Consider the following 21004-nt stretch of genomic DNA (forward strand, 5'->3'; position numbering starts at 1 on the left):
TCCGCCACCCCAGCCCCAGCACAGCCCCAGGGGCTGCACGCCGCCCCTAAATGAGCCCCGGGGGGGAAAACCCACCCCTTGCCGGCCTCGGCACCGGGCAAACCCCGGGGTCCCGGCACCGCCACCGGCTCCCCAACCCCCCCCCTCCCCGGCCCTCTCCGCCGTTACCCTCGGCCAGCAGCTCCTCGGGGGTGACCTGGTAGCGCCCCACGGCGAACACCTTGCCCAAGGCGGCCCCGCTGCCCCCTCCGCCGCCGCCCGCCGAGCCGCCGCCTGCCGCCCCGCCGCCACCACCGCCGCCGCCGCCTCCGCCGCCGCCCTCCGCCTTGGGCATGCGGGAGAACTTCTTCATGACGAGCGGGGCCGGGAGCCCCCGGGAGGCACGGAGCGGAGCGGCCGGTGCCCAGCGGCTGCGGCAGGGGGGCGGCCCCGCCTCACATGCCGCCCCCGCCCCGCTGCAGGAGGAGGGAGGCGGCAGGGGGCGGGCGCGGCCCCGCGGGGACCGGGACGGGACCGGGAGGGGAGGGGGGGGCCGCTCCCGCGAGCGCCGCCAGCAGCCGCCCCGCCGGTGCGCGGCGCCACCGCGCATGCGCCGCCCCCCCCTTCCCCGTTCCCCCGACCCCTCCCTCCTCCGGCGGCCGGCCGGAAGTGAGGTGCGCAGCCTGCCTGCGGCGGGCACGTGCGACGGGGAGGGGGTGGGGAGAGGGACGTCGCACGCTCGCCGCCTCGCGCCGGCCGTTAACGGTCGCAACGGCCCCTGAGGAGATTGCGCTTCCGCCCCTCCCCCCCGCCCCCCGCTCTCGCTCGAGGAACCGCAGGGGAAAGGCTGCTCGGAGGGGCCTGCTGAGGGCACCGCTTGGCTGCCCACCCTCCCCGGGCTGTGTGCTGCTGCCCGTGAGGGAAGTAAGTGCAAAAAGAATGGGGACAATGAGGGTAAAAGCCCCGCGTTGGGCCTCTACCAACAGCGAGTTGCAGAGAACAGTGAAAAGGTAGATCCAGACAGGAAAAGGTGAGGTGTCAGTTTCCTGCTGTGAAATGTACGGTCCTTGGACATCTTCTCTACAGACACTGATGAGGGAAAGTTGGGGAGTTACCAGCTCAAGCAGCGTTTCACCAGTGAACCTCTCCGAAAAGCTGTATTTTTAAAACAAAAAAACACAGTTTCGGTACCAGAAGAAGTTCTGTTTTCCACAGACTGTCTCCCAAGTGTGGTAACTTGGTTGCAAAGACTGCAGAGCCCCCTCAGAGCGTCATTGGCTATAAGGTATGTTATCACCACTAAGCTCCTACATGTCATGTACGGAAATTAAAGGCAATATTTATCACAGTTCCCTAAATACCAGTACATGGGAAACACCCTACGTTTCCAAATAACTCATCACAGTTTTTCAATTCAAATTCAGACTGAAACCAAATTTCAAATTCTCTGAAATGGCAAAGCACATCCCCATTTCCTACTAAAACAGTGATTCTACTCATCCAAAATAAGAGCCAAACAAGATGAAATGAGAGCAAAATAACAGTCAAATAAGAGTAATTAAAAGGGTAACTTTGTTACAAGCCTGCTTTCCTTTGATAGTCCCCCTGGGCAAATGCTAATGAGGTATTCCTGCAATTTTTTTTTTCACATAGAGACTAAAATAATGCAATAAAAACAAACCTGATATGGGACCTCACATCCATCTCTCACATGAATGAATGAAGCCACATTTTTGGCATCTATAATGGGAATTTAAAAACGCAGCCTTTCTCAGTGAACATCAAGGTTTTTGGATGAACTTCAATTATAGCCATCAGTTCTATAAAACCTCTTTGAGAAGCCAGAAGCTTAAAATCTTTGGGAAAATATTTCAGTAATCAAATTAGTTTGGGTTTAATCATATTGCTGTACACCAGGCTGATAACAAAATGAGAGTATTTCTCTGTTGAAGTGGCAACTTGTCATACCATGAAAGCACAGACACAGCTATTCGCATTAGTAGTCCCCTTCCTTCAGTCATTCCCATCCTTTTGATTATTGGAGAACAATTTTTCAGCAGCACGTACAGACTCTGATTCACAATTTTCCTCAGATGTAAAAGGTATTTTGAATGTAGATGAAAGAAGTGGAGTACTGTGAGGAGAATGGCATGATCATCAGCATTTTGTTAATGAGGACATTCTTACAGTGATATATGCCTGTGCTCCTTAGAAATATGCTTTTAATTGTCTTGGAAAAAAAAAAAGGCTGTGAAAAAAATCCAAGCTGGGTTTAAAGCACTTAAGTTTAATGCCAGTGATGAATACAGCTTTGCTTGTCCTCAAGTAAAAGTAACGTATTTTCTAACAGGTGCTCTGACAGGGTAGGAGTGGCTTTTGGGTTAACTGGTTACTTTTTATTTGTTTAGGAGGTCCCCAGCACCAAGACTTGCTCTTTTTAAGGTAAGAGATTAAATTATTGCTCAAGTTATTTATAGGCTGGACAAATGAGCACAGTCATTATGCAGGGATTAGTGTTACTAAGCTCTGTCTTCACATACTAGAGGATGTAGAGGTCAACTACTTTGGCATAGCTGGCAAATAAGCCTATCACTATTGCACGCGGAGTTGTGGTGATTTACGCATGGATGGCCACAGAAGTGACTAGTCTCTTGTAAGTAATTGCAAAGAGCCATAGTACAGATAACTTCTGATGTTCCACAGCCTGTTTAAAGGGAAACTTGGCACCCAAGTGGTCTTTTTCTATAAAGCACCAGCTTGCTGTGAAGAGGTTTCATGCCAAGGATTACCTTTTATTAAGGTTAAGTCAATTGAAGTGAATAATAAAGATTATATTGACTTGTCACTTTTAAAAAACAGGCCCAGTCCTCCAAGTTGGTAAACAAGTGATCATTTTGAACATGTGAACAGGTTCTCTGACTTTGATTTAATTCCTCACCCAAGAAGAATTGCCTTTTGTTACTTCCAGAAGCTATATAAATTTCAAGAAAGGAAGAGAAAATCTTTCAAGAAATCTTTCACTTTCAGAGTACGGAGTAAACCTTGCCCTCGCTGTTTGAAACCTCCCATTTGTTTCAGGGAGGGTTCACTCTTCCACATCTGGAAGGAGTGCCTTAAAACCAACCTGTGTAGTGCAACAGCTTGACACACAGTGTGGCAAACCCTTTGCACTAATTCAAAAAAGAAAAAAAAATTAAACCATAAAACATTCAAAGTATATACTAGCAGAGTTAATTTCTGGATAGAAGGCAAAACAGTAAGTGGTCTGAAGAAAAATCCAGGGGCAACAAACAGCAAGTCAGAAATAGGAATCCTCAAGTGAGGAGAGATCAACTAAAGAAGTAGATATGTGGGGGAGGATCTTAGTGCAGAGGCTGGATTACACCCAGATATCAGTTATCATTGTTTTTAAAAGTTTGGTTGTTTTTTCATTTTTTGCTATATAATGGTTCTTTATTAAACCTTTAACTCTATGAATCATGAAATCATAGGAAATACTCATGCTCAGATATTAGGTTTTCATTATCAAACACCAAATAATAAAAGTAAGTTTCTGCTTTTTATGAGTGTGGAATTGATAGTAAACTTTCACTACATAAAAACAGGAAAGAAAACAAGTCCCAGTCAAATGATGTGTACGTCTTTCTCAATGTAGTCAATATCAGGAAGTCTTGCCTTTTTTTTTTTTTTTTTTTTTTTGCCTGGGGTCTAAAATACAGATGCTTTCTAATTTTCAGTAATGGCACATTGATAACAGAATGTCAACTATTCTACCTATTGCCTTTATTCAGCTCAAAATGTTAATCTTCCAACTTCTCAGTTATTTTCACAAAAGCAAACCTCAAGTTTTTGTTCTGCCTTTTTTTTTTTTTAATACAACAGAAACTGTATTCTCAGAGCCGAGGTGAGTCATAACGTGTCCATGGCTGTCTTTCAGAGTGCTTGAAATCTGGGTCCTGCTCCTGACTCTTGGCTGTTAGACAGCCTTATGTACACTGCTTCACCTCACTATAAAAAAAATCCCATCAATAAAATTAGGATAATGATTATTTACTCTGGTGCAAAATGCTTTGAAGATTTATGGGTTAAAGCACTAGCTGAGAACTGCTTGAAAGGGAAAATCAGATATTGTATACGTGCTAATATCAAGCTTAGAGTTTAAGAAGCAATGATTTAATCCTCTTTCAACTGCTGAATGGGTCAAATGCTTTTTACCTTCATTCATATTTCTTACACTTCTCTCTGTACACCTCTCCCTACTCTCAACTCTTTCCTCTGTGCAATACATACATTTGTTTTAACTCAATCTCGCGAGAATCAAAGAGCTTCCTGTAAAAATATCAAATTTTCCTTAACGTACTTAAGGAAAAAGACAAATGGAAACATTTGTGTAAATGTTTTCTTTGGAAACCTCTTGCTGTTGCTGGACAAGCTCTTTAAATGTTAATTACCCAAGATGAATAGTAGAAACTGAAGAAAATAATTCTAGAAATGTATTATTTTTATATGAAAACTACAAAAAAATCACTGATTTATTCTTCACTTTCATTTGAAACACCTAGGTCCACATCTTTGCAATATAGGTGCCCAACAGTTCAGTCATTACTGCAGTATTTTTTTTCCTCTTATTCAGACATATGAGGGTTATTCTATTTTGTAATATTTTAGTCACAACAAAGCACCACCAGAGAGGTTCTCCTAACGAGCACTTGATTCTTACACACACACACACACACACACACACACACACACATCTATCTTCTCCTTGTTGCATATCTATTATCCTTCTGGTCTTGTGGGAACCCTGAGAAACATTTTACACAGAAGTAGCTATACAATCTTCCTGTCTTAATAAATACCATTTCTCAGTTTCAAACTGCTGACCCTGATGCAATCTGTTTTAGAGACAGTTACTAAAACAGGACAGGAAGGTTAAAATGAGCTAAAGGCACAACTGGTTTGGCTTTGGGTTTGCGTTTTTTCTAGGACTAAGTCATGTCCCACCTACACATCTGAGGCAGAAGCAGTAGTGATGCAGAAGCAGTAGTGAGAAGCTTAACATTTGTTTGTTTAATTATAGTTACAACATAAAAACTTTGATATGACATGTTGACTTGGAAAAAAATGAGAGAATCAAATTGCTTGCTGCAGTGGGAAAACATGCAAGCTTGAGAGCAAGCGCCTTGTCTCAAGTCTCAGTTTTTCAAGACAGGAGTAACTCTACAGGCTGGTGACTAGAGGCATATTTCCTGTTTCAGTCTATCATCTATTCTAATCAGGAACTGAACAAAAAGGAGTTGTAGAAAAGAAACAAGTTACTGATCGTTCATGTTTAAATGGAAACAAACTGAGGAGAGAGCAAATACAGATCTTCTACAAGGTGAAATTGCCAAGTTCAAGTTTGGTCACATCTGATGCAACACTCACCGTCAGCAAGGTCAAGAGTTACTGGATGTAATGTGAGATTTGGTCACTTGTAATATATTTGGACCAATTAAAATACACATCGCTTGCTGATGCGACAACCCTTGGTTGTTTCAAAACAGCAAGAGAAAGCAGGGAAAAGAAAAACTCAAATAGAAATCCTAGAGGAAGGGATATGTTAAGGTTATAATGGGCTCAGCATTGCTTGCATCTTGACCTGGTTAATTGTCTCACATTAATAATAATCTGTTTCCTTTCTGGAAAAGGAATGGCCTTCTACATGTTTCCTGATACTCAGGATCCTGGAGGATGACTCCGGCTTTGTTGGATAAGAGAACATTTCTGCTCACTTTCTGCATTCTTAGGTCCATAGTTCACGTTTTGTACATAAACTTGTCCCCAGCCCATCCATAGGTTAGTTTATTTCATTCTCATTTCCAAGAAAAAACAGGTAATATCCATCCTTCCTTTAACATGTTTTACAATCTTTAAGATAAAGACCAAGTTTTTCCTATGAACAACTTAGTAAGGAAGTGATCTTAACATCCGATATGGAAATGTTTTAAAGGATTATATAAATGTGAAAGAACTCATGTTAAGGCTACCGTTGCCTGTTTGACTGAACTGAGGCACTGCAATAGCCTCCCCTGGAATGGATTTTATTTGAGATTACTTTCAATTGCCTGCATAGCAGAAGGGTATATACTTCCAGACTGTCTGGATTGCTCAATACTTGCAAGGAGCTGCAAGTCATCTGGAGGGGAGAAATCAATCAGAGAGCTCTTGAGAAATGGAGAAATGGTCTGAAAATACCCAGATAAAATTCAATAATTTCAAATTCATTAAGTACACAAAGAATTAAGTACAAAATTAGGTGGGACCACACCCACCTGACCAGGCTGCCCAAATTCCATCCAGCCAGTCCATACACCCAGGGATGTGGCAGCCACAGCTTCTGTGGGCAACTTTAGTAAAAATAAAACTAAAAATACAGTGGCAAAGGCTTCCTTTTTAAAAGGATAGGGGAAACAATAGGAGGCAAATCCAAACATAGTACACCTATTAAAAAAAAGTTGTTGGACTAAAACTTAAATTTTATTTATTTCTTAAAAGGTAAATAGCTGTCAGTTCAGAACAGGTTAATATCAAATTGCTCCTTAATTCATAGTGGTAGAGACCTAAATAGATTCTTCTCAACTCTGTAGACATATTCTTGCATTCAGGACAAGGAAACTTTAGCTTTATCCAATCTGTTGTGGTGCCTGAGAAAAACATGGCAACTTAAGAACCAGTGGTTCCAGGCTGCAATGCACCAGCTACTTTCATTTATTCTTGTGTTCCTCTATTCCTGTTTGGAGTGGCCTGCAGATTTTGACGTCTCTGTATTAATTGAGAAAGCTACTCACATTTTTGTTTGTCTTCAAGTAAAGCAGTATAGGTTGGCTTTCCAAGAAACATGAAAACCAGAGCTTTAGCAGTAGAAGGGAAAATGAGTTGTATGACAAATAAAACATAGGCCCTTAAATAACAATTCATGACAGAATGTGTTTGGAGGGAGAGTCTGTGAGCTCAACTGAGCAAAAGCATAAAAATGTGTTTCAAGTTCACTTTTTAAGCTGGCTTGCAACTTGAAAGATGATTGAAACAATCTGACTCGCTTTCAGGATATACATTCTTTTCAGGTTTTCAGGGCATGCATTGGTTTTCCAATGCCAATAAAATGGTGTAATCCATTAAAAAAATCCCTTTTGCATTTTTCCTTCATTTCTTACCCTGCTTAAAATAGAAAAAAAAAAAATCTGCAGGATCTTGGCCCCTCACTTATTTCCAGCCTTTTATTAGTCTTTAGGAAATAACTACACCTAGTCATTACTGTTTAATTGGAGTGTCACTGAATAATAGTACTGCTTTTAATCTTTACAAAGCACAGTGAATTAAGACTTGCAGTGTCCTTGAGAGGAGATGAGTAAAAGCAATCTAACGAGCCATGAACAAAGACCAGGCACTACCCACATAAACAATGACTGCTGACAAGAGTAGAAAGAAACAAGAAGCCATGAGCACTCTAGATTTCAGCTACTGGAGTTTGGCTCTCCAGCAGCGATTCATCACTCATGAATGATTCCTACTCACCTCCAGACCCTCAAGCAGACCAAGCACAGGTCAAACACTTCCAGTCTGCATTTATTTTTGTCCCTTAAATCTTACAGGCAAACTTATCTAAATCTACTTTGCATTGTAAGAGTTTGTGTTCTCACTATTCCAAACCTCCTGCATCGGGTTCTCTCTAGTTAATTTTGTCCACAGCAATAAGACTATTAACTTCTTCCCATTCATGAAAATGGGGGATCAAAGAGGCCAGCTAGCCTATAACATTCATCACTGTCATCTGCAATGACAGAATCCACCTAGGACAAAGGGAATGTTCTGCCCTCTGCACTGAAGCCAGTAATCCCAGCAGCAGAAGTGGCTTCAACTGGAGAATTCTTCTCATCACCGCAAGTGGGAATGCAGTGAAAACAGGATTCAGTGTTGACAGTGCTCCTGAATGCACACACTGTCTTTGAACCATCAGCACTGAGGGCTGGTTGAGCAAGAAGGGATCCAGGTGTGGCACAGTGATTTATCCCACAGAAACAAGAGAACTCATCTCCTGCTTGGTCAGTCTGGGGACAGCCCAGCTATGCACTTTGCCAAGTCCAGGTTTGACCATAACATCCCACAGCATTAGACACTCGTCACTTAATACAGACTACCTTTTTCAAACGTTTGCCACTGCCTGTAGTGATAGATTTTTGGGGACTCAGTCACTCCCATGTAGCAGCACTGGTTTAGACATGAGCCTAATTAAATCACTGCAGCATGCACACTGCTCAAGCAGTTTCTAAGCTGCTTTAATTAAAAACAACTGAGGCAAAGTCTTTATTTAAAATTGCTCAAGCACTTCACCTGTGATTGAAGAGAACATTTCCCCCATTCCCTGTGAGCAGCAGGTATACCCAGAGAAGAGCGTGGCATTCATATTTGTAGATATCCTGCCCTATATCACACTCGAGTATGCAGAAAATCAGTAAAGTGCCACACCTAAAGCAGTAACATCACTGGCAGCTGCCTTTACTAATGTTAACATCGCTCTAAGAAGCACCACAGATGTCTCTATGCAAATAAATTTGAGAATGATTAGACTCTGCAATGTTGACAGGACTATGACCCTGGTCTTGGTCTGTAAAACAACGAATAGCATGAGAATATTAAATGTATTTATATTCGAAAACTAAGAGGGTCATCAAAGCAAAAACCAGACAGTTTAAACTGAATGTGGAACAACTTATATACAATGGCAGATATACTTCATGAATATTATGCATATATATAATACTAGACTAACCTGTAGAACTCTGCCATTACGGGTCTGGAGATTAAGAGCTTACTTAGATATATTCAAAGGAGACATCTGTTCTGATAATGAGAGAAGTCCCAATTACCTCAAGCAGCTTGATATATTAATCATTATTGAGCACTATCAGCATTTGTGCTTCATTTTAGATAACTGAAAAAGTCCTTGTTCCCTCCATATTGTTTACTTCCTCCCTGTTGGCTTCTGGTATGGTTCACTTTCCGAGTCCACAGGAGTCACTGCCAGTTACCACATTTTCTCATATAACTATACTAGAATACTTACCTAAGCTCATCTATCTTCTGAACACATATGTGTGCTAGAAATAATGAGATGTAAACATTTTTCAAAAATGACCTATTTAAAACCAAAACCTGCAGTGGGGATATCTTCTACTGAGGGAACTGATTCTTGTTTTTCAAGCTTTGTTGCATTACATACAGTCTGAAAATGAAAAAGGCAGTTGTGCTTCATTCAGTCAGTTCAGTAAATGCAGTTTCCAAAAATCATTTTTCAAGCTCCCCTCACCTTATGGAGCCAGACTCCTCACTTAGCAGTTAATAACATTAATACATACATAAAGCACAAATATACATAAACATAAAGCACAAGCTGCACCCTATGAAGGCAGAAGTTTTGTATAAGTCCTTTAATTCTCACTGTAACCAAGAGAAAAAAGACAGGGTGCTTACTGACTGTTGCATCAGTACTTGCATATCTCCAGTGAAATAACATTACAAAAGAAAGCAGCAGCAGCAGCCTTGTGTGTGACCAAATCCAGACTCATTTATGATGTGGGCTGTGGGAAGCTCATGGTTGAATCACCAGCTAATGCTGCCTATCACAGTCTAGATACAAACAGTTTGAGAACATCCACCGGCCTCTAAAAAGAATCTGGGAAAGGTTAAGTAAAGATTGTAAGGGAGCTGTTGCCAAAGCCAAAAGGGCAGTTGAGAACATCCTTCTATGGAGCATGTCTTATGTTGAAATGCAAAAGTTCCTGTTTTCTAATGGGAAACATAGGAAAAGAAATTACTCCTTAGATAAGGTCCTTAAATCTCTAGTTGGATTTCAGTCAGCCTCAATGACAAGATCATTTCAGCATCCATTTGTGTACTAAGTGCTTTCATATAGGAAAGTGGTTTGGGACATGAGTTACAAAGAACACAGCCTAGATTGCTTGAGCATAGGCTTGATACTGAAAGCACATATGTCTACAATAGAAGTGCATTATAGTTTTCACACCTATGTGGCAAAAGTCACAGCTTCATGCTACACTTCTTAGAGAGTTTTGCAAAAATGCGAGGCAATCTTTATGCCTGCAGAGCTCATTCATGAAGGAGTCGAAGTGAAAGAAGTGGGATGTTTTTTTGCATGTTAGACATCAATGCAGAAATTTAATTGCCTCTCTTAGCAGAGATTTTTTTTTTTCCTTTTAGTGCTACTTAACTCCTGTGTAATAGAATACTACTGAGATGCTTACGGGCAATTTGTCCAGTGATACAAAATCAGCTTTTCAACAAGGGGGAGAACACAGAACAGCAAGTCATCAACCTAAACATTTCTATATCCATGCTGAAAATACGCACGTTTCAGGCAGTTAGAAGTCAATACCAGCATACAATTAAAAACCTGTGTGACAAGAAACCACTGAGGACAGTTGCAGCTCATACCCTTTTTCTTTGTAAAAACATCTGAGGTTCAAAGCTACAATCCATTACCAAATAAAACCATTGCTCATCTTCACTGTGAGCTAAGTTGCCTAAGTCAGAGACAAATGAACCCACCAATGTGGTTTAGCTGTTCAGAAAAAAATGACAGTGGCCAATCTGACAAGCCTTATAGTATTTTCTCCCCCAGTAAAAAAAAAAAAAAGCACAGGACTAAGTGTTTGCCGACAAGTTTCACCCTGCAATGTGAATACAGCACCAAACTAGTGTTTGTACGCACTGGTGTCATTTAGGTACAGAGAGGAGGGCAAGCATACCCTACAGAGGCAGCCCTTTCCAGGCTACAGCTTATCCTCCAATAGCTCAGCTGATTGTACACATCTACAAAAATTGAAATATTTCTACCCACAAATGCTACATCTGGGTGTTCTGAAAAGCACCCAGAGAATGAACAGCAATGGTAATTGAGAAACTAAGGGAACCTTGGGAGCCCTCCACACTCCAGGGGCCAGAGCACATACTACACCCACCCACCCCTAGGCACAATACCATTCCACCCTTTGTGTGTCCCTTGGGGGGAGGGGGGGGGGTGGAAAGGGAGAACTGAGCATGTAAGGTAGAGTTAAGAAGCAAATGGTCTTTAAATTGGCATCTTAGAGCTAAAGCCTAAGATGCCAAAAAAACAGGCTCCAGTAAGTGCCAGCCTGGAAAGCAAACAACATAATACCCTGATGTGATAGCAGCATACATCTTCTGCTCAACTGTGCTCCGCAGTTCTTCCCTGAACATGCTTTGTCTCTGGAAAAATGTGAGGCATCATTAAAGCAGGATGCAAGTTTGCCTGTCATGGATGAAGCGCATAAAGAATGGCTTGATATTTTTTGAAGTACGGAATACACAGCATATCTAAGAGCATAGAATTGCCCAATATATTGTAGATGAAAAACAATATATTTTTCAAGACACACTAATGCACAAAAGAACAGAGTTAAGGTGGCAGACTCAACTTAGCATTATCATTTCTTAAGCTTCCCCCCCACTGGCATATAGAATTATATTATTGCTGCAGAAACCTGTGGAAATTTTGCTCTTGACTTGATGATTTATGGAGTAAAAATCAGTATTGAAGGATTATTTTTTTTTTCAAAGAGGGTGAGCTTGAGCCGTTGTTATCCAGTAACTTCGTGAGTTTGTTTCATTTACTTCTACAATAGCTTGTGCAAGTGGCTGCTTTTCATTGATGGAAAGTTGAAAGTTTCAAGTCTGCATAAGGCAGACAAATGTGCAGCCTGATTTTAAGACAGAAATTATTCCTTGACCTCCTGTGAACCATTTATACTTGGAAAAATGAAGATTGATGGCTCTGGTGTCTTAGCTAGGATCAACGCACAGGCTAGTTTCTCTTATACTGTTTTTTGTTTCTGATTGCTATCCTAGTAACAAGCAAGGCTGCCTTTGCCCAGCCAAGCTTACAATGATTAAACCAGGCAGCACATCTCAAAGTTCCTCTCTTCCCCCACTGCCTGCTGAACTGGAGAACTCAGCCATGTTCACAAATATAATTCCAGCTGTTTGTTTTGTAACCTCATACACTAGCCAATGCTAGGCAACTACAGAAAAAGTGCACAAACAATAAATAGAAGTACAAAGAATAGCCTAATACTTCAGTAAACAAAACAGCTCACTTGCTTTTATCCTTCTTCCAGCAGCCTTTTCTTCATTCTTCAGCAAGCATCTATATTCCAATAGGAAAATTACACCTTTGTTAGTATCTAGCAATTAGGTGGAACTCGATAAAGTGGACAAATATTTTATTTCTTCATTTGTTTCCCCTTTAGAATTCATTAAGGCTTGACATTGATTTGCCCTTCAAGCTACTACGGCATTTGTTTTTAAGTACATTGACACTCAATTTACAGAAGTTAATTCCATACAGGCACTGTGATACGTCACTCAAATAGGAAACACTCTAGATGTGCATGCAAGAACCCTACCCTGTCCATTTTTCAATCTCTTAGAAACCAGGACTAGCTTGCTGTAACTTGTCCAACATCCCATTTATTTTTCCCTCTCCTATAACTTCCATCTTGCAGCCTTTGCCCTTGTTTGGTGAACTCCTTGAAGGAACAAAATTCCTCATATCGGGCAAGCACATAGCACATTGAGTCATTCTGTAAATGAATCCATGAAAACAGTAGTTACATGTTTGAAAGTCAGTAAGATCACGGGGTTATCAGAGGTAGTTTCTCCACAACTTAATCTCAGATATAGGGATTCAGTTTGAGTTACTTACACTAAGAACGTGAAATAAAGCAAGGAAACAAAACAGGGAAAGGGTACTCATAACACACTGTCTCAGAGGAAGGTAAGGCTGCTGTTTGGCATTGAGAAAACCTGTGCTCAGGGGGAAGTAGAAATGAGCCGTCTCTGTGCATTCAAGTGTGCTGGAAGCAACAAAGGCAGACAGAGGGACCCGCACCTCCCAGCCCAAGCAGGCTGCGCCATGAGCCTAAGGCCTGGATCCTGCTTTAGGCATGATGTTGCTTTTTCACACACATGCTCCAAATCCATGTAACTGACTGCTGGGAGAACAGGTATGCCAGTAATAAAAGCTGCAATACCTTCCCCACTGCAGGTCTCTGTCTTCCCCATGCCAACACACTTTGTTACTGCAGATTTCAAAACCCCACTGGCAGGCCTTTTTTTCTTTTTTTTCTCCCAACAGGCTTTTCTCACCAAGCTGATGAAATCCACATGGGGCCCATTGACAGCAGAGTTATCTGCTTGGTTATACCCACATTTGGTATTAACATACCAATTCTGCTGGCAGTTCCAACTCATAAGGCACATCTCTGCCTGACTCGTCAGTGAACTCCAGCTGGGAATGCATTACTGTAGTTGCACTGAGACACTGAGTGCTGACACAAGCCTAAACATGATTCCCTCGACTCAGGTTGGGTGGAGAGGGAGTGTGTTTCAAAACACACCCACAGATAAATGCTTGAAATATGTTGATTTTCATCTAACTTTCTTAAAAAAAAAAAGTCAGTCCAGAATCAGCGTGTCTCAAAATAACACCTGTGAGCCTGTGTCCATCACGTGTGCTGGTCCAGTTGCTCCACAAAGCCCTTTCAACACCAAAATTATGTTGACATCAGCAGGGCATGTAAAGGGACGGAGCCAAAGAACAGCTCACCCCCTACACAGGCAAGAACCTGAAATTGCCCATAATGCAAATCAGGAAAAGACAGAAGACCAAGTCTCTGTGAATTTGTCTGTAGCTTCCACTGAATTGTTGACCCACTATGCTGCCCTTGTTTCTTTGGAAATTTACCATGAGGAAGACATGGACTTCACATAATGTGTCTGTTCAGCCTTGAGAAAAGAAGACTGAGAAATGATCTTGTTAACGTTTAGAAATACCATAAGTGTGGGAGACAGAGGGATTTGGCAAGCCTCTGTTCAGTGGTTTGTGGGGACAGGACTAGGGGCAATGGCCACAAAATGAAGCATGGGAAGTGCTGCACCAACATGTGAAAGAACTACTTCACGGTGAGGGTGATGGAACACTGGAACAGGCTGCCCAAGGGGGTTGGGGAGTCTCCTGTGAAGATATTCAAGGCCTGTTTGGATGCCTACCTGGGGAACCTGCTCTAGGGAACCTGCTTTGGCAGTGGGGTTGGACCCAAAGATCTCTTGAGGTCCCTTCCAACCCCTACAGTTCTTTGATTCTGTGATCACAAGATGGAGCATCAGAGAAGCTACTACAGTACTAATAAGAGCTAGGTTTATTCACCCTTTGCAAATACCTCTAAATAAAGTTCACAAAATAACCTGGTGTCGAAGGCTGTAAAAGAAATCATAGAATCATCTAGGTTGGAAGAGACCTCCAAGATCACTGATTCCAACCTCTGACCTAACACTGCCAAGCCCTCCACTAAACCATATCCCCAAGCTCTACATCTAAACGCCTTTTAAAGACCTCCAGGGATGGTGACTCCACCACTTCCCTAGGCAGCCCATTTCAATGCCTAACAACCCTGTCAGTAAAGAAGTTCTTCCTAATATCCAACCTAAACCTCCCCTAGTGCAACTTTAGCCCATTCCCCCTCATCCTGTCACCAGGCATGTGGGAGAACAGACCAACCCTCACCTCACTACAGCCTCCTTTAAGGTACCTGTAGAGTGCGATAAGGTCACCCCTGAGCCTCCTTTTCTCCAGGCTGAACAAGCCCAGCTCTCTCAGCCGCTCCTTGTAAGACTTGTTCTCCAGACCCTTCACCAGCTTCGTTGCCCTTCTCTGGACTCGCTCGAGCCCCTCCATGTCCTTCTTGTAGTGAGGAGCCCAAAACTGAACACAGTACTTGAGGTGCAGCCTCACCAGAGGGGGACAACCACTTCTGCTGGCCACACTGTTTCTTATACAAGCCAGGATGCTGTTGGCCTTCTTGGCCACCTGAGCACATTGCTGGCTCATATTCAGCCAACTATCAGCTAAAACTCTCAGGTCCTTCTCTGCCAGGCAGCTTTCTAGCCACTCATCTCCCAGCCTGTAGCTCTGCTTGGGGTTGTTGGGCCCCAGGTGCAGGACCTGGCACTTGGCCTTGTTAAACTTCATACCGTTGGCCTCGGCCCATCGGTCCAGCCTATCCAGATCTTCCTGCAGAGCCTTCCTACCCTCGAGCAGATTGACACACGCACCTAACTTGGTGTCATCTGCAAAGTTACTGAGGTTGCACTTGATCCCCTCATCCAGATCATCGAAGAAGATGTTAAAGAGGACTGGCCCCAGTACTGAGCCCTGGGGAACTCCACTAGTGACTGGCCGCCAACTGGATTTGACTCCACAACTCTTTGGGCCAGGCTACCCAGCCAGCTCTTAACCCAACGAAGCGTATGCCAGTCCAAGCCATGAGCAGCCAGTTTCCTGAGGAGAATGCTGTGGGAAACAGTGTCAAAAGCCTTACTGAAGTCAAGGTAGACCACATCCACAGCCTTTCCCTCATCCACTAAGCATGTCACTTTGTCATAGAAGATCAGGTTCATCAAGCAGGACCTGCCTGTCATAAACCCATGCTGACTGGGCCTGATGGCCTGGTTGCCCTCTAAGTGCTGCATGATGATGCTCAAGATAATCTGCTCCATGAGCTTCCCTGGCACTGAGGTCAAACTAACAGGCCTATAGTTCTCCAGGTCCACCCTCTGGCCCTTCTTGTAGATGGGTGTCACTTTTGCTAGCCACCAGTCGACTGGGGCCTCCCCTGATAGCCAGGACTGCCGATAAATGATGGAAAGCGGCTTGGCCAGCTCTTCCGCCAGTTCTCTCAGTACCCTTGGGTGGATCTCATCTGGCCCCATCAACTTATGTACATCCAAATGCTGTAGCAGGTCGCCAACCATTTCCTTGTGGATTGTGAGGGCCACGTTCTGCTCCCCATCCCCTTCTACCAGCTCAGGGTACTGGGTATCCAGAGAACAACTGGTCTTGCCACTAAAGACTGAGGCAAAGAAGGCATTAAGCACTTCAGCCTTTTCCTCATCTCTTGTCGCTAAGTTCCCCCCCACATCCAGTAAAGGATGGAGTCCTTTTTGTGTTGATGTATTTATAAAAACATTTTTGTTATCTTTAACAGCAGTGGCCAGATTGAGCTCCAGATGAGCTGTGGCCTTTCTAATTTTGTCCCTGCACAGCCTTGCAACATCCTTATAGTCCCCCTGAGTGGCCCGCCCTCTTTTCCAAAGATTTTAAACCCTCTTTTTTCTCCTAAGCTCAAGCCACAACTCTCTGTTCAGCCAGGCTGGTCTTCTTCCGCTCTGGCTCGTCTTTGGGCAGGTGGGGACAGACCACTCCTGTGCCGTTAAGATTTCTTTTCTGAAGAGTCCCCAGCCTTCCTGGTCTCCTCTGCCCTTCAGAACCACCTCCCAAGGGACTCTGCCAACCAGTGCCCTGAACAGCTCAAAGTCAGCCCTCTGGAAGTCCAAGACAGCAGTCTTACTGGTCCCCTTCCTGACTTTGCCAAGTATCGAGAACTCTACCATTTCGTGGTTACTGCCCAAGACAGCCCCCAACCACCACATCTTCCACCAGTCCTTCTCTGTTAGTGAACAGAAGGTCTAGCGGGGCACCTCCCCTGGTAGGTTCGCCAACCAGCTGTGTCAGGAAGCTATCTTCCATGCTCTCCAGAAACCTCCTAGACTGCTTTCTCTGGGCTGTGTTGTGTTTCCAGGATATGTCTGGGAAGTTAAAGTCCCCCACAAGAACAAGCACTGACGATATCACAACTTCTGCCAGCTGCCTGTAGAGCTCCTCATCCGTCTCCTCATCCTGGTTTGGGGGGTCTGTAACAGACCCCCATCAGGATGCCTGCCTTGTTGGCCTTCCTGCTGATCCTAACCCACAGGGACTCGACCTTATCATTCCCAGCCTCAAGTTCCACAACATCAAAACATTCTCTAATATAGAGAGCCACTCCACCACCCCTTCCGTGCTGCCTGTCCCTTCTGAAGAGCCTATAGCCAGACATTGCAGCACTCCAGTCATGAGAGTGGTCCCACCACGTTTCCGTGATGGCAACCAAGTCACAGCCTGCCTGCTGCATGATGGCTTCCAGCTCCTCTTGTTTGTTACACATGCTACGTGCATTAGTGTTGATACACTTCAGTTGGGCCATTGCCTTCTCCCCCGGCCTTGCCATTGTTCCCCCTGGCACACCTCCAACAAGCTTTATTTCATCCCCGCCCCCCTTCTCACCTAGTTTAAAGCCCTCTCAATGAGCCCTGCCAGCTCCTGAGCTAGGATCCGTTTTCCCCTTGGAGACAGTTGGGACCCATCTGTGGCCATCAGACCAGGTGCAAATAAAGCGCCCCGTGGTCAACGAACCCAAAACTTCTGTGTTGGCACCAGCCTCTGAGCCACGTGTTTATCAGGTGGGCTTTCTGTGTCCTCTCTGTACCCCTCCCTGCCACTGTAGGGATGGACGAAAACACCACCTGTACTCCCACTCCGTCCACTAACCGTCCCAATCCCCTGAAGTCCTTTTTCATAGCCTTTAGGTTTCTCTCTTCAGTATTATCACTGGCAACCTGGACTATCAATAGTGGATAGTGGAATGCATCCTATAGTTTATTCTCAAACAGATGAACCAAACCTTTCCCTCTGTGCTCTAATGTCCTTTCCAGAACTGAATTCCTTCCATGCCACCTTCTCATCTAAACTTATGTTTTATTTTAAGTGGTATGTTTTAATGCCCATCTCTTCAGCCTCACCGACCTCAGAGTCGGCAAGAGGTATTCCATATGGGATAGCATTGTGGAATTTTTACTCTATAAGCACTCTTCTGTAATGTTTCAGTCCAAGATTTCATGAGCTTTTTTTTTTTTTTTTTAATTTCAGCTTTTTAAAAATTGAGTGTCCTATAAAAGGAAACTGCATTAGATGGAAAGCAATAAGGCATTCATTCATTGTGCTCGGCCAAAATAGCTCACTGAGTCTTAGCATAAAAAGATCCTTGTCCCCAACACAGACACAATTACAAGCACAGACAGGATGGTTTTGCCTAGAAGGAGAAAATGCCATAACACTGGGGAAGGGGTGGTGGGAAAATCTCTTGATGGGTAATAATCAGTTCAATCAGATTAAGTAATTAAGACACTTCTAGCAGGCAGTTGGGAGAAGGGAACTCTGAAGTACATATAGGCAAGAGTAAAGTGAGCCTCTCAATTTAAGTAAACCACAATCCTGTTTCCATCCTATCTCTCAAGAAAAGTTCAAGTAATTCTTCACCGACGGGATCATCAGTTATATTCCTTCCCCTCTACCGTTCTCAGTTCTACCTTCTTGATATCATGATATCACTGACTCCAACCCTTTTCTACTTCATCCTTCTCTACAGTTTGCTTTTCTTGTTACTCAGCTGTTCTCTCATCTTTTTCCACTTGGTTTTCTGCTTTCATACCTTTATTTTGACTCTCCCTTTTGCCTTTCTGGTCCTAATCTGCAGTTCCCCTTCATTTTTAATTTGGTATCTAAACTCCCCTCTCCTGACAGGTTCATGCTACAGATCACAGTGGCCATTGTGAATTGAATTGTGCCTTTAAAGCCTAAGCCACAGGATTTGGACAGTGATCTGCCATAGTATCAGGTACCACAGTGTGGGAAGAAGGATCCGAAGGAGATACCGTGTAATGATGGTCTGTCAAGCACGCTGCCCGTTTTTATTTGCTAATAAGAACTCCTCAGGCCACTGAAGTATCAAATTAGCTTGAGCACTGTATTGAACTGCAGAAGCACTCCTTGCCTTCTCAAAAAGGAAGCTTGACTTAGGCTTAGCACTTCTATTACCTTCAGTGCTTCTTGCTTCCCCAAAAGCAACTTGGATTTTAGTCTTGAAATGAACCAAGCAGGGTTTGTTAACAGTGACACCCAACATCAAGATTTCATTCTGATAATGAAGTTATGGAGAAAATGTTAGAGGCTTTTGGTGGGGCTATAAATACACTGGCTGTCATATATTATAGGGATTGCTGCTCTGCACACCTACAATTGAATAACTTTCCGTAAAAGGATCTTTGAGATGTCACAGCAATTTGTCCCTACAGGCAAAATTTCTTTCAGTTCTTCCCTTGATCCCATATTTGACAGGACTGCATTGGAAAAATTTCTTATATGCAAGCTTTTTTCAGACTATTCCTTTAACGTTCAATATCACTAGACTTCTTTTCTGTGATGAACACAGGCTACAGACAACATATTCACCCCACTTAGCAGTATGCAGGAAAGGTAGAGAAGTGGACAGAATATTCATCTGTGTATGGGGCTTACAGTGAGGAGACCCAGGTGCTTGCCGTGCTTCTGCATACAAGCTGCATGAAGCCTGCATTCATGCTGCTTTACTCAAAAAACATGTCTTTTTGCTATCTATGTGTTTGGCCATCATTAAGTCAGCAAGTAAAGACAGGTGTCATATTTTTAGTGGGAGGAGATTACCTCCCATCTCCTGCCACGGGAACAGAATTTCAGAAGACTTTACTCTCATAGTCCTCTGCTTTTGAGAGTAATAGGATGTGATGTGTTCCAAGGCAAAGTGCTTTCTCAAGAGGCTGTTGCATGCTTTCCAGATGGGCTTTGCACTTACCCCTCCATACTGTTAGGATTCACTTAAACAGCACTGCCAGCAACAGGAAGTTGCTGATGTGCTTACTTGCATGTTTTAAGATGTCTTAAGGTGAGCTGCCAGATTTTCAAACAGAGGTTTTTGTTTTGCATGCCAAATATTTCTTAAAGAAAACATACTCCCTTTTCTCCTGTCTCTGACACCCCTCTTTTGAGCTTATTGCAGGGAAATTATGTTCTAGTCATATTGCAAAGTAAGAGTGTAGTTTTTGCTTTTTCCTGAGCAGAGACTAGTAAGTAAACAAACAGCTGGTTAAATTACATCTTCATATTAAAGACTTGATTCTCATGTTTTTGTTGGTACTGTCATCTGCAACAGATCATTATCTATCTGCAAATGTCAGAAGCACTCACTGACCTTGTTTTCAACAGAAGGTTGTCATGGCACATGCCAACTTAGTGTTACACCACTGTCTAGACATAGCCAAAATTCATCTCAGCCTTTACTGATGCTGTTGTGGGAAGAGATCAGTCTAATACAGCTTTTCAACCCATCCAACACAGTGCTAAGAAATTTCTTCAGCCTGAACTAAAAATGAACCCAGACAACAGAAGCGCATTACCATCTTGGCCTACCGTTGCTAAGTACAATTATTTTTGCCTTCTCATGTCAAAATGAAAAGTGTGGGACTTGGTTATTATTTTTATATTGTAAATAGAAGTTCGTTCAAGACTAAAAATGCAAAAAGCCACAGAGTTCCTCAGGGAAAGAGCATTCCCTCCCCCTTTCCCCCAAAGGCCAAAAACCATTGAAATTTAGTCATCTAAGTAAATACACAGCCACTCATACACGTGTATATATATGACTAATCTGAAACATAGCATCTAAAACACATGAGCCTGATCTTCAGTTCCCACCATTTGTACGGTCAGATCTCAGTCCCACTAGGCAGAGTATAAATGCAGAGTACCAAGACCTGATTTCTCACCATTGTCAGTGATTAAAATTGTAAGGCCAGGTAGGAAGCTAAGCCTTGAGTTGAATAGCACAAGAACTGCCAAACGCGAACCCAATATATAACCAAATATATATTTGGCTCTGGCTTTCCTATCCTAGATAAATTCTCACATTTTATAATACCATTCTTCACCTAAACTAGTTCAACTACTCCGGTAGTTGCACTGAGCTGCTGAACAGAAGTGACAACAATTCCCAGTCCAAGAACCTCAATATGAGAACAACTAGCAGCTTAACTGCATTACAAATAGGCTTATTTAAATGCCTGTGACTGAATCAAGACATAATACAAAAGCCTTCTTCACTAGGACCAAGTTTCTTCCCCCAGACAAGCATGCAGCTTTGGATTTGGTAGACATGCTGCATGCTGCATTTTCATTTTGGATTTTTTTTTTTTTTTTTTT

At 43.1% G+C, this 21004-nt stretch overlaps 1 protein-coding gene across 2 annotated transcripts in view; it reads right to left on the reverse strand.

The window, feature by feature from the left end:
• Positions 1–547, reverse strand: part of BMP2K (BMP2 inducible kinase) — a 64322-nt gene extending 63775 nt beyond the window's left edge. The window contains exons 1-2 of one of the 2 annotated variants that reach the window (XM_035323672.1): positions 492–547; positions 169–433 (exon numbers count right to left, since the gene is read on the reverse strand). In XM_035323672.1, coding sequence (XP_035179563.1) covers positions 169–352 — 184 coding nt within the window. In that variant the 5' untranslated portion in view covers positions 353–433; positions 492–547. Of the gene's footprint in view, positions 1–168; positions 435–491 lie in introns of those variants that run through there. The other variant, XM_035323673.1, reaches the window with a different exon arrangement.
• Positions 548–21004: the final 20457 nt, after the last annotated feature.

This window comes from Oxyura jamaicensis, chromosome 4 (assembly GCF_011077185.1).
Source record: "Oxyura jamaicensis isolate SHBP4307 breed ruddy duck chromosome 4, BPBGC_Ojam_1.0, whole genome shotgun sequence".
NCBI lineage: Eukaryota > Metazoa > Chordata > Aves > Anseriformes > Anatidae > Oxyura > Oxyura jamaicensis.